At 42.3% G+C, this 14,725-nt stretch overlaps 1 protein-coding gene across 1 annotated transcript in view; it reads left to right on the top strand.

The window, feature by feature from the left end:
* HCN4 (hyperpolarization activated cyclic nucleotide gated potassium channel 4) overlaps positions 1 to 14,725 on the top strand; it is a 105,114-nt gene that overhangs the window by 22,210 nt on the left and 68,179 nt on the right. Inside the window, exon 2 of the mRNA XM_049812393.1 lies at positions 8,815 to 9,238. Coding sequence (XP_049668350.1) covers positions 8,815 to 9,238 — 424 coding nt within the window. The remainder of the gene's footprint in view (positions 1 to 8,814; positions 9,239 to 14,725) is intronic.

Here is a 14,725-nt window from a genome sequence, read left to right as displayed (position 1 = left end):
ACTGTAATGAAATGACACCCTGCAAGGTTTGCTCACTCTCCGTGAAACTGAGCTTAGTGATACCACTTGCTGTTCACATACACCATATGGCATTTGGAGGAACTTGAGTGAAAGATAGCTCTATCTAATAGTTAGAGTGCTGTTGTCCTAGCCAAGTCACTTAAATTCTATCATCAGGTTCCCTATCTGAGTGAAAGCTCTGTAGGATACCGTTCAAGTTTGTTTTTTTTTTTACGTGCTCGAGCAATACTTTTCTTAACATGGTTTTGGTTTATGACTGGTGCATTTCAGCGCAAAGATAATACAAAGTGCTTGGGTTTTCTGAGACAGAAAAACAAGAGACACAAGTTGTTCCAATAAAGTCACAGAACGTCAGGACTCTCTGCCTTGGCTGATTCACAAACCTGTTTTAAACTGACTAGATGGAGGCCATAGAAATGTCTCTATCTTGATAAATCTAGTTTTTGTGAAGGACAGTCACCACAGTTTCTTGGTGGCTCCTCTAGCAGCTCGCATAGGCAATGCTGAGTGTCCCAGCTATCCAGAAGAGCACTAGAGGGGAGATTTCCCTGGAGGTCCCGGGATGTGGCACGTTCTCCCTCCCTGCAGAGGCCAGAGCCCACAAAGGCAAAGGCTTTGCCATTTCTCCTTAGCTAATACTTGCTGAAAAAGGTAACTCCCCTGGTAATGAGTTCACCTTGTGTTTTGCAGTTTTTGACCAGAGCCAGTGGGAAGTGCAAGGTCCAAGGCTTTTATAATCACAGCAGTAAAAGCCTGGGCTCATCTGAGAGGGCTGCCCACTGTGGTGCTGTCTGTCGTCCACTCTGACTGCGCTGGCAGCAGGGGCTGTGCCAACAGCTACCAAACTCCGTGTTTATTGAGAGCATTGAGCTGTTATGTGGTTCAGACAAACACATTCCTTGGTAGATTACCTTTGACATAAGGTCTGCTTTACTAGTCCTCAATTCTTTTGACTTCTCCTGTAAAAATCTCTGTCACATTGAATCATAGAATCATAAAACAGTTTGGGTTGGAAGGTACCTTTAAACGTCATCTAGTCCAGCCCCCCTGCAGTAAGCAGGGACATCTTTAATTCGATCAGGTTGCTGAGAGCCAGTCCAACCTGACCATCAATGTTTCCAGGGATGGGGCATCTACCACCTCCCTGGGCAACCTGTTCCAATGTTTCATCACGCTCATTGTAAAAAATTTCTTCCTTATATCTGGTCTAAATCTACCCTCCTTCAGTTTAAAACTGTTACCCCTTGTCCTATTGCAACAGGCCCTGCTAAAAAGTTTATCCCCATCTTTCTTATAAGCCCTCTTTAAGTACTGAAAGGCTGCAATAAGGCCTCCCTGGAGCCTTTCCTTCTCCAGGCTGAATAACCCCAAGTCTCTCACCCTGTCTTCATAGGAGAGGTATTCCAGGCCTCGGATCATTTTTGTGGCCCTCCTCTGGACCTGCTCCAACAGGTCCACGTCTTTCCTGTGCTGAGGACCCCAGAGCTGGATGCAGTACTGCAGGTGGGGTCTCACTAGTGTGGAGTAGAGGGGCAGAATCACCTTCCTTGGTCTGCTGGCCATGCTTCTTTTGATGCAGCCCAGGGTACAGTTGGCTTTCTGGGCTGCAAGTGCACATTGTTGGCTCGTGTCCAGCTTTTCATCCACTAGTACCCCCAAGTCCTTCGCCACAGGGCTGCTCTCAATCCCTTCATCCCCCAGCGTGTATTGATACCAGGGGTTGCCCCGACCCAGGTGCAGGACCTTGCACTTGGCCTTGTTGAACCTCATGAGGTTCACATGGGTCCAGTTCTGGAGTTTGTCCAAGCCCCTCTGGGTGGTCGCTCTGGATGTCATGCAAATCTTCATCTCTTTAAGAAGCCTGACAGTAGAATAAGTGTATTGTAGGTACTATCAAACAACTAATAATTTAAGCTAACTCATATTGATACAATGCATTGCATTTTGTAAGTTAAAGAAAGGGCATAATTCACAATGTACTATAATTGGTTAACTGCATCAGTGCCTCAAACGTGTTGTTTGCAAATTGTCAAGTATTATAGCTGGAATAAAAATATCGCTACATAATGTGTATATTTGTATTTTTACAATGGAAAAGAAAGGAAATTTCCCCTTTGCTGCTACTGATCAAATTACAGTATATAACGTGACTGGAAACCTTCTGAAACTAGGCAACCATATTTTCCGGATAGAAGTTCTACCTCTGAATAAGTTACTTAAATCTTTACTATCTCATAGTCTATCTATTTGTAATATAGGATGATAATACCTTCTTAATTATGTCTATTGGGATTTAATTAATGTATGGACATTACTTTCAAAAAGCAGGGTGTTGATTATTCCTTTATAATGTAGTGTTAGATTTAAAAATTGATGAGAAGCAATAAAAAGCTAACATGCTGCCTTGTTTGGACTGCAAGTGCCATTTTGAAGTATTACATAAGCAATAGCTTTCTTAATTTTCCACTCACCAAAATCCATGTAATTACATTTTAGTGTAATAATATGAGCGTATGTGTTAAACTCGAAACACAGTATGGAATTCTGCACTGTTCAGAGGGGATTAGGTGAGCAATTATGTAGATTGGAGATAATCTAAATCAAAGGCTAAATACAGACCTTGGAAATTATTTTGCCTCAAGTAAAACTGACAGTTGAATTCAATGAAAATTTTCTCAAAGACAACACATGAGTTTTAAGAAATCTGGATGCAAAGCGCTCCCAGGCATACATCTCATTTGTAGCGGATGGTGTACTGTGAGATAGCCCTATTCATACACCTGCTTATGTAAGCACTTAAAATTCATCACTAGCTAATAGTCCTTCTGCTCCTGATAGGAAAGTTAATCACATGCAGAATTGTATCCCTTCTTAATAACTCACTGATACCACTTACTCTCTAATACCCAGCTGGGGCATCATGATGACTATGGCATCTAAGTTCAAAAGAAAGATAAATAGTTCAGACTACTAGCTGTACAGGGCTCCCAGTCCTGCCTCCTTACTGTCATCATGAGGAGATAGTTGAACATCTTCCTTAGGTCCACAGGTGCAGGTAATCTGAGTGTAGCCCTTAACCACTGTATTAGCCCTGGGTGTACCTGCACTGTTTATTTTCTATGTATTTGCATAGCAACAACTGGCAGTGAAGTTGAATTTGGTGCAGCCCATGTTCTCTAGCAGACAGGGACAACCACAGCTGAATGAGAAGCAGCCAGTGCTGCCGAAGCAGGCAGCCAGGGAATTCTAGAGGAGGCTAGAGGAGGCTGGGACACAGCAGAGCTCTTTTCCTCATGCTGTCGTAATGCATCGCTAATTATCAGTGCTCTCAGGGGTTTTATTCAGGATGGCAGAGGATACATATTATTTGCATAGATTGGTCAGAAGGAATTAAAACTGTTTGTCTTATCCTTTAGCTAGGTCCCCCTAATAATTTCCCCTTATATAGCATGCAGAATATTTTTGTAAGTCATCATTTGACTCTTTTTTTAGTGGGTATTCATTTCAAGGAGGTTTTCAAGTACACAGGTATTTGAATAACTCCCTATAAATAAATGAATTCTTCTAGCAAGTGAATTCTTGGACTGGGTAGCTGGTAAGTGTCCTTTAGTGTGTTTAGGAGCAGTGAATCACCGTGTTCCTCCTATTATCTCTGTGAATAATGCAAAGTTTGTAACTCTCCAGTAGAAATACGCCTACTCATATCTGGGAGAAGGAATGCTTCCAAAGACAGGGAAGGATCTCTTCCTGCTTCTTTCTCTTTCTCTCTCCTCTGTGTTCAGATACCTATGTGAATGGCTGCTTTCTGGAGTAAACTTTCCTCCCACCATTGCTGCTCCAGCCACACTGACATCCGCTAATGCTCTTTACAAAAGATGATTTCTATTTCTAGCCTGACTAGCAGTGCTGGGAATTAAAATACGACCTCTTTCCTGTCAGTATAGTTGCTGGTGAGCACAGCAGCGTCTAATTCAACATGCAATCCAGAGCAGAGGAAGGGAGCTGCCACTCTGGAGAAAAGGGTAGATTTTCATCAGCATTTTAAAGGAATAATGTTGCAATTCCTTCCCATGCAAAGCAGAGGATGGAGATGTCATTTGTGATTCAGTAGGTGGCACTCTGTTTCTTGAGTCAGCGCCGAGCCAGTGCTCCTGCCTGGGCTTCAAAGAGCAATCAGATTTGTCTCTGGCTTTGGTTTTAGCAAGATACGTTCATTAAAGATCTGTTCTTGTAAGGTTAGGAAGGTTGGCCACAGCGTCTGAGCTAAATTCCATTCTTGGTGAGAATATTGTGGCTCCCTGGCATTTTCAGTTAGATACATTTTTATTTTTGCTTCCTTTCTGTGCACTTCCAGGCAGCACCTCAGTTCAACCCAGAGTTGGCTGCCTTTCAGCAGAAGTGAAAACATCCAAAAAGCTTTGTTAATTTAGAGGTGAGGTTGCTCAAGTCTATTTTCTCTTGACAGTGCAAACACTACAGAGCAAGAACAGAAGTTAAGGCCACAAATGTGCCCCATTCAGGGGCAGGTTTTGAATGCCATACTGACACAGTGATGCTGACCAGGCTAACTGCTGCAATTTACTATTTTCTTTCCAATTGGTCATAATCCTTCCTGAGCTTATGCACTGTAATTGGTTACACTGCATCATGGAATAGTTTTGAAAAATCAAGGTTTATTTAATTTTAAGAAATTACATCCGAAAGCAATAGTCCTAGCCTGCTGTTACATCATGCACTAGACAGAACAGAAAGATGATCTAACTTTCTGGTCAAGACCCACAAACTAATACCTATGAAGCGTACATACTATCAAATCAACTGAGTGACACCAACTATGCTTAAAGAACATATATTCTTGAAGTGTCTTTGCCACACTAAGATGCATTCTGTTACAACTAAATAATATATCAGGAATTAAAAGATTGGAGGTAGCAGTGCATGTTAAAATGTGATTTTCAGATCTAAGAAGTGTGCATAGAGCAGGATGTAGTATAAAAAACAAGTATGTTTGAACAAGTCATCTGGTTTATATAGTGGTGGCTGTTCCCTGTGCTGTGAGCTGTTCAGTTGCACTGTGTCAACTATAATAAAACAATACATTCATATTTATTAATTTTTTATGTAGGCTTTTGAAAACAGGAAGAGAAGTGAGAAGAAGACAGGATATCAGAGGAAGATGTCTATGAGATGCATCTCTGTTAAACTCTTTTTCAAGCCATATGAATAGCTTCAGATCTGGTTAGACTCAAGAATCAAATTCAGGTCCTAACCCTTATTTAGCCTTAGACTTCCGTGGACAAATCCCATTCTCTTAGTTTTGCCATGCAGCTTCTCTATCTGCAAGACAAGGATAATGACTCTATCTGCTTCTCATGGGTGCAGCGGAGCCAATTTCATCACTGTCAGCTCTGTGGAATCCCTGGGTGAAAGAAACAACAAAAGTAGAGAAAACATGGGTTATTAATAGCTGGTGCTTGCCCTTGTGTACGTTACATGCACCGTTAGTCAGTCTGGCCAATAATTTACAGGGAGTGAAAAGATGTTCCTCAGTGTAAATACAAAATGACACATGCATGATATTAGACCTCTGAGGTGTTGTGGTCCCTGAGAGTCTGTTCAGTCTAAATCCAGTGATGCCACCCTGAGCAGATCATACTTCATATGTGGGTAAAATTAAAATGTTTGGGAGCTGTGGAATCTTAATAGTTAAATTTTAACTTCTAGGCAGTTTACATTGTAGAGGCGGGTGAATTTCCTGTTCTGGAATTGGTGTGCAGACCAAATTCTTCATGGTTTTCAGCTTTTTCTGCCTCCTTTGTAGAGTCCAAAGATTATCTCCTCCCTGACACCTTGGATACCCTTTTATTAGCAGGGGTGCATTGGATAAAACTGTGTTTTGTAAGTGATGGCTTTAAAGGTCAGAACTGAGGGGAGCCTGTGACAATAATCTTGAGTCACTAGTACACCCTTGAGGAGAACTGTGGTTTAAGAAACACCAGGCAATGAATTTTAGCACTTCATCTTTGCTTGCCCACATTGCAAACCATGATTCTCTGTGGACAGTTTAGCAGTAATAGCAGACTGGGACTGAAGAGTGTGTGTGAAGTGAGTTTGAAGGTCTTAGAACTGGAACAGCAAGAAATGCTGTAAATCAGGATACGGGACAGCTGACCATAGTATGACCATGCTTGACTATAAGAGACTGGGGTAGCAGGAAGAGCTACAGTCAGGCAGAAAGCATTTTACTGGGGTTGTGTGTGTGGAAAACATCTTACTTAAACTGTGAGCCGTCCTAGCCACTGCTGTCATTGTCCCCAGTTGCCACTAAGTATTGAAATCACCAGCCAGCATAAAAATAAGAGGCACAGAAATCCAAAGATCTTTGAAGAAAGCCATTTACCTTTACATCTCTGCATGTCTGGCCATGTCTGTCTCATACCATTAATCTGAAACTTGGGAAAAATAATTTTCTTTGTGCATATCTCCTTCTGTATCCCCTAAGGCAAATTAAAGATGGCTGGGAGGTTATTTATTTTCGGTAATAATATACACACTGCTTCCAGACTTCCTGCTATTGTGCGATTATCTGGATTAATCGACTAGGAAAGCTGCAGCATCATCTCAGGCCCTTAATAAGGAAGACCGCGACATGGATTTGTACAGTATTAATGCATATTACTGTGTGACACGGCCTTGCTCTTAAAAGCATATGGACAAATCTCATTGCTGAGTGTCTACCAGCACCAACTGTGCCTTTATACTAAGTGAAGGATTGCAGGCTACCTTGCCTGCGAGGGGCATGGCACCTTGAGAGCAAGAAAGAGGCAGTTGATGACATTTTTAGAAACCTTGTTAGTGGATACCTTTGCTCATACTGAAATCCATTCCCATCAGCCTATGCTGAATGTTTCTGAGAATCACTGGTGTGCTGCTGGTTTGTGACCCTGTCTGTATGTGTGTAATAGCTGGAATCTTAAATATGCTTTTAGGTGCTTTAAAGTGTTATATTCTTAACAGGGAGAGAGAATCTATACAGGGAAAGCTTTTAAGGCATATTCTTTCCATTTTGTTTTCCTGCTGAGAGTTTAACGAATCGGCATAGTTGCCTCACTACAGTGATACTGTTCTGCAGCAACTCAGTCTGGTCCAAGGCTCAGGCTTAAACTGAGAGTTTAACGCATCGGCGTAGTCGCCTCACTACAGTGATACTGTTCTGCAGCAGCTCAGTCTGGTCCAAGGCCCAGACTTAAGCTGAACAACTCTTTATCAAAGCTAGATTTTGAGGATCTTTAAGGCAAATTATTTCTCCTAAAACATTTCAGTGATTTTGACTGTAATCCATTAGACAGATAGAGAAGCAGTATGTGCATGTCCTTCTTCAGCAAACCCAGCAGTTTTCTTTGTTACATCATTGTAAATCCAGAGTCACGCTGTTGACTTCACTATTGAGATGATTGGTTTAAAGGAAGGCTCAAGTCTCTCTCTTGTGTTAACTTGCTGTTGTCTTTTTTATGGTCTAGGAAGTTAGGCTTATTTGGTACTCAAGAGATTAATAATAATGTAAACACCATGTTAATTTGTGTGACTGACTGGAAGAGCCACTGCAGCTTTTTGCATGTTGCATCTTCAGGTTTAAGCAACCAAACCTGGTAATCGGTTTGCTCTGTGTACTTTGCTCATTTGCTGCGACAAGTGCATCTTAACACAAGTTATTTATGATACCTCACAATATTATAGTAGCCACCCTGTAGTATACAGTGTAGAGCTCATGAAATGTTGGCAATGTGAAACCACAATCCATTGGCATCTCTACATGTGAGACATTTGGAGGGGACTGGACCGCCATTGTATTGGGCAATGAGGCTCCTTTGTGAGACTCCTCAACAAAGTATGAAACCCAGGAAAGTTTTTATTCCTCTGTCTGGGTGAGTTGTGGCAACATTGTGTGATTGTGTATCTTTTAGACTAATACCTGGGGAAAATCTTGAAAAAAATCCCAAACAAGTGAATAAGGAACTATATTCAGACTGTGTGTGCCTTCAAAACCAAAAATGAATGTTGCTGTAACTGGATAATGTTGACTTGCCACTAAAGTGGAGATAAGCTTCCTGGAGACTGTGCTTCTTGGAGCAGTATTTAAATGTTGTCATTGCTTACTTTAGAAATGAAATAGGTATTTCCAGGTACATGACTCCAAGCTTTATTGATTATTTCTGTACAAAAGAGGAGTCTAGAGAGTGTGGACTAAACTCCTAAAGTCCAGGCTCAGCATAAGCTTGGCTCAGCAGGAAATCTAAACTGAACCTTGTAGATCACAGCACGGTCTTCAGTTCCATCCTGATCCCAATGCTGTCAGTGCTAGCTACTTCTAAAGAAGGATCAGGCCGTAGGAGCAAGCCTGATGATTTTAACCCCAAACGGCTCTATTGGCATATGAACTTTGAGGCCTTCCAAATACTTGTTCTCTCTCTCTTTACCTAACAGTCATTGTAGTAACTGCAAGTATGTCAGTCTCTTCTTGGGTGGCTCTAAAGTCCCAGTCAAAGTTTTCAAGTGGGCATGTCCAGCCATGTACTCAATTCCTTTCTGAACCCTCTAAGCCAGAAGATGAGTGTTCCTATGATATTAAGTACTTAATTAGCAGCTTGTGCACTCTGAGTACAGCAGGCAGACTAGCAGAGCATAAGGAATGAATGACAGTAGAGATGTATGAAGCACATCAGTTCTGTTGACCTGGGCTCCCTGATCTCCTATGCTATAGCTGATCTCGCATGTCTCTGTCTTGCCGTCCAGGTTTTACTGGGATTTGACCATGCTGCTCCTGATGGTAGGGAACCTGATCATCATCCCTGTGGGCATCACTTTCTTCAAGGATGAAAATACTACCCCATGGATTGTCTTCAATGTGGTTTCAGACACGTTCTTCCTCATCGACCTTGTCCTCAACTTCCGAACAGGCATTGTGGTGGAGGACAACACAGAGATCATCCTAGACCCACAGAGGATCAAGATGAAGTACCTGAAGAGCTGGTTTGTGGTGGATTTTATCTCCTCCATCCCTGTGGACTATATCTTCCTGATCGTTGAAACCCGCATTGATTCTGAGGTGTACAAGACAGCCCGGGCACTGCGCATCGTACGCTTCACTAAGATCCTCAGCCTCCTGCGGCTGCTGCGGCTCTCCCGGCTCATCCGCTATATTCATCAGTGGGAGGAGGTGAGCAGAGGCTGTGATGCACTTGCATCCTAAATCTTTTCTCCACTTACTCTGGTATTACACAAAAGTGCTTTCCTTGAATGCCCATTCTCCTACTTTATCCCAGTGTGAATGCTAAAGAATTGTGTCTTGAGTCTAATGCTTTGCTTGTAGCAGGTTCCCAAGAGGGCCTTCAACATATTGTTACTTAGTCACTTGAGACTGTACTATATGCTTCACAATCATAATATATATAATCTGTGGAGATGATGTGTGGGCTGGAAGGAGAGTAAGTACAGGTGGACCCCCTGCAGGAAGTGTGTAGTTACAGAGCTGCTTGTGACTGGAGCAGTTAGCTGGACAGTGGGGTCTTGCCCCCTCAGAGTCCCAAAAGGTCCAGAAAGAGCTCAGAGGAAAGGTCTAGAGACAGCTGATTTGCAGAACCTGTGGCATTTGTTTACCCAAGCATCTTCTTTTACATGCTTATCTCTTGAATAAATGGCTTGGCGATGTATTTATAACCTTCTTGCTTTCTAAATTCTGTGACACTGTGTTAAGGGGAAGAGGAAAGAAGAGCAATCTGCAGACAAATAGGGTCTTTTTAAAGACATAAAGGTCTGGTGAAAAGCAAGAGCCCCACTACCCCTGGAACCTGTGCTGTTCCCAGGGGAGTTCCAATACGCAGACTGAGTTGTCAGGCCTAGTGTAAGTGAAGCCACAACATTACAAGCAGCTTGAAAATTAGTTATTTTTTCCTGTCTCCATGCTCTCCAAAGCAGAGAGAAAGCTCCCTGCAGCTTTCTCCACATGTCAGGAGCATATTTTCAGGACAAGGAAAGCTGGTCAAGGCAATTTCATCTTCCTCCCCATACTTTCTCCTCTGCTTTGGAGCAGAGCCTGATGCAGAGCATGATCTAATGCAGAGTGTGCTCCTGGGAATGTGAAGGGAAAGCAGCCATGCAAGTCATGGCTAGATTGCACCGAGCTGTCAGAACACTAATTCATAGAGCTGAACTCTTTCCTCCTTCCAGCATCACAGACTCAGAGGGAGAGCACTGGTGCATACTTTACAAATTTCAGGCTTCGTCTTTGTGGTGTTATAATTTGTGAATGCTTCACTTACAGCAGAGCATAATGCCTTGTTGAAGTTTGGGATGACATTGTGCAAGGTGCTGTTACAGATGTATAGGGAGAGACAGCTACAGCCCTGAAGAATTCACTACTAGGTTAATTTGCTTCATAGCACAGGCAGGCAGGAAGTGCATAGAGAGATGGAGATAAATAAAGCAAAAGTGTCCTTCCCAGTGTGACTCAGTAAGTCAGAGACTTAGCAGAGCAATGAAATATCTCCAGGTCTGTTGTCTTGTCCCTTGGTTGCATTGCTTCTCTGTCCTCCAATCCGAGAATGCTCAGGAAAGGCAAGTTGGTGATTTAGGCTGTTGTTAAAGTAGCTCCTTCATACAGATTTACATGTAGCCACAGCAGTGCAGAGCTCTGTGCTTGCTTGTCTCTGCTCCTTGAGTTCTTTTCCATGAGGTGGTTGAAGAGGATTTAAGTATATTTGCTGTTGAATGTTCTGAATTTGTTTTAAAAATAATAAAATGAAAGCAAATCAGCACCCTTTCCCTGTCTTGCATCTCATACAGTTTCACTGAGCGGCCATTTCTAGTTTCAGGCTTGCAATAATACAAATTGGTGGGGCATTTTTCCCTTTTGCTGGCTGTTGTGGGTACTGGGGGACAGCACAGCCAGGCACTCTCTGGATCGCCGCTGAAGAACAGACTCCCTGGAGTGATGCTGTGCTGCAAGTGGAAGGGACAGATGGTGTTGGATTGCAGTTTGAGACTGCAATGCAGACTCTGTTATGCATTGCAGAGCCCAGCAGAGCAAACGTGATAGTCCTTTTTTCAAACAGGGCTCGACCCAAGCAGCAGTTTCCCGGAGAGACTATGATACTGGGAGGTTTTCCACGTTCTCAAATGGGGGAGGGAAGCAGAGAGCAGGGGTGATCCCTTGTCATTGGTGCAGTGCATGCTACAAAGCAACAAGGAGACAGGGAAAAGAAGTGCCTCTTCATCTTTGTGCGGGAGTAAATGGTTGTGCTCCCTGGAACCATACTGACAGTTCTTTCTTCCTCTTACTCTGAAGTGCCTACAGATGATCTATCTGTGCAAGTTCACATTAATCTTTCCTCACTGCACAGATCAGCACTGGTGATCTGGAAGTGTTAATTCCTGTAGGACGGAGCACTGTTGGACTAGACTTACTCTGGGTGAACACAAGGGGCAGGTTGCTGTGCAGAGGTAAAGGAGAAGGACTGTTGGGAGAGGGGGTTGCTGAAGACTTCTGTTCTCCTTTGTTCTTCCACACTATCCCACTCTATGTCTTATCTGCTAGGTAGTATCCTTCTCTCAGGCTCTTTGCATATGGCCAGATAAGCTAAAAAAGACTTGTGAGTAGGGCACACTGGTTCACTGGAGAAGAGTATGTATGTGAACTACAGGAACATGTGTAGGACAGTCTGAGGCAGAGTTAATAAAGGTGGATGAACTAGTCAGGGAGCGTGCAGACTTGTGTCTGGATAGAGCATCCCTGCTCACCTGTACTGAGCTGATGCAGTGACTTTTGATGAAGCAATTGCTGCTGCCTTGTTTATAACTAGTGCTGAGGCTCTGGGCTCTGCATGAGGAGGAGAGGGGGATCCAGAGTACACAGGGATGTTAACCTACTTACTTTGCCTCCTAGATGAATGTTACATCTGTGCATTAGTGTAACTCTGAGTGAGTACAGGGGTAAGTGGTCACTTCCTGAGTTCACAGTGAGCCTCTCCGTTTCTTCCCCTGCAATTGTCCATGCTCTGCATGAATTTATCACTCACCCTGCAGTGAGGAGAGAGCAGCCTTCTCTAAGGCTGCAATGCTGTAAAACAGCCAGCCACTCATCAGTTCCAGATCAATGCTAGTCATGAGTCTGTGGGCACAAGAGCCAGCGGTTTGAAGTGCCTGCATCATTCTGGCTCAGCAGCGGACTACTCTGACATCGTCCCCCAGATCTGAAACAAGTGCTTTGGGGACCACAGCTGGGCAAATAACCTAAAGAAAAACAAAAAGAGAAAAAGAAGAAAAACAATCTAATGCACTCATGTTCACTGGAGTATGAAAATAAGCTTAATTCCAAATGTAGCAGTTTCATTTGCATTATCCATTTTGCATGAGTGATCCAACAAATGAATTTACTAGTAAGGCAGAATATAAATAGAGTCCTTTTGAAGTGTCTGCCTTATCTACCCTGCAGTAGGAAGCTTGATTGCAATGTAGGAAGGCATACTTGCACTGGCTAAAGCCTGGCTTGCCTGAATATCGTATTATAAACTTCAGTGTCTGGTAGTTCCCAAGTCCATAGGCAGAGAACAAGGAGAGCTGGCCTAGTCTGTGTCTGGAGCTGTACTGCCAGGGTTAGAACAAACATGGCTATTCCAGTCATGCCTTGTTCATACCCACAGAAGCTCTCGTCATCTTGGCCTTTGAACCACTACAACAGCTCTTCAGGGTATCTGGTTTGGTTTGGGGTTCTTCACTATGTGAACATGGAGGCACATTGTCACTTACAGAGTCAGGGAGTTGGGCCTTCACACTGTTGTCTCTGAGAAACTGTTCAGAGAAAGCAGACTCTGAACATTAACTACAAACTTTATCCCAAGGTCACCCAGCAGAAAGAATAAAAGCAGAATAATACCATGTATCCCATATACTCAATCAAAATGAACCAATGCAGTTCAGATTGTGAGTTAGACAAAAAAACCTCTAGGTTTTCATAGGCAAAAATGATTGATTTTTTTTTTTTTTTTCCTAAGAGCAATTTGCTGCGCTTTCCCTGTTTTATGTACAGCACCTACCCCTATGTTTGGTGCCAGGATGCAGTAACCTATATTTAGGATCAAACTATTTTGACTTACAAACAAGGAACATTTATTGGGACAACAGTAAAATCCTACTCCTATAAATTGGTTTCCAAATAGCACATAGGCTACGATAACCAAAATATTTTGATTTCAGTATCTATATGAGGGATTATGATGGTAAGGAAAGGAACTAACTGGTTTTGATATATATCACAATGATAAGGTTATCATAAGTGAGGATTTTTTGAGGTTTTTGTCAGAAAAAAAATAGTTTTGAATTTTTGCAGCTGAAGCCTGAAGAAAAGGACAATTTGGTGATTTTCAAACTATTACATCAATGAAAACTTGATGTAAAAAAAGTTTTATTTGATGTAAAACTTTCCTGAATGCTGTCTTTTTCCATATTACATAGAAGTTTTAGAATGGAGGGAATGCATCTTCTCAGGTCTGTTACTGAGTACAGATTACATCATCTGAAAGATGACATTACTTTTAAGAAGATTCAGACATATTCTGAAAATTGATTCAAAGGCTAGAGGGCCTATGTGGAAGGACTAGGAGAGAGCTTCCAAAGACTATGAGAATATGGCTCCCAATTGATTTTTTTTTTTGATTTGAACAGCTAATTCCCTTAGTTTCTTCTGACCTATTTGTAGCCTTCCTTAAATTAAATTAAAATAACATGGCTGGTGGCCTGGGGGATGTAATGTTAGGCCAAATCCATAACTGGATCCTGAGAGGGGAGGAGCTGGGCAAATGATTGTTCTTGAGTAGCACAGCAGGGTCCCATTCCATAAGCAGTTCAAAATAGCTTAGCAGATTTTTTATCGATATGATTTGCAATTCTGTCGTGTTAAATAGCAAGGCAGACCCATGAGAGTAACTCATTAAAACCTCTGGCCACCCTTGAGTAAAATCAGACTCAACAAACACTGGTAATGTGGCAGGGAGGGGGAAAATGGGCTGGGTTTCCTCCTAAATTTGCATTACCTCATTTCTGAAGGCAGCATTATCAAGCATTTGTCTTTAATGTCATTACAGGAGCTTATTAGAACCATAATGCAAGTTACAGTAATTTTCATTCTCAGTGCAAAAAGTAACCCAAAACTGGAGCATCTTTTCCTTTTAAAGAAAATCCTGGCTGCACTGAAATCGATGGCAAAAAACTCTTGTTGACATATTAGAAGGTTGTTCAAGATTTTACCACAGCCTTTTACATTGAACTGTTTTCACTTGTGCAGCACACATCCTTGTGGAGGGAGGACAGACAACAGAAGGAAACAGATCTTAGCCATTCCTGTACAGACATTGCATTTTCCCTCACTTGCCCATGGGCAGCTAGTGATCCATCCCCTGCCCTGTGCCATGTTAGGTTTCAGGAGAAAGAAACCTAAAAAAGTTTTTTGGTGGAGTTTGTCTTTAGCAGGAAGTTCTACTGCTATAATGCAAATTAAGCTTCCCACCTGGGCAATGGGAATACTGTTTCAAAGAGAATATCATAAAAAATGGGTTATAATGAATTATAAGGAGCCAGGCAAATATTTGAATAGCTGTGCAGCTACAGAGGTTGCCATGAAAAGGAAAAAGCCTTTTATTTTTTTTAGAAT

Source organism: Accipiter gentilis, chromosome 10, assembly GCF_929443795.1.
Source record: "Accipiter gentilis chromosome 10, bAccGen1.1, whole genome shotgun sequence".
Classification (NCBI taxonomy): domain Eukaryota; kingdom Metazoa; phylum Chordata; class Aves; order Accipitriformes; family Accipitridae; genus Astur; species Astur gentilis.
The sequence above is the reverse complement of the archived record's forward strand: the minus strand, read 5'-3'. Positions and strand labels throughout refer to the sequence as shown.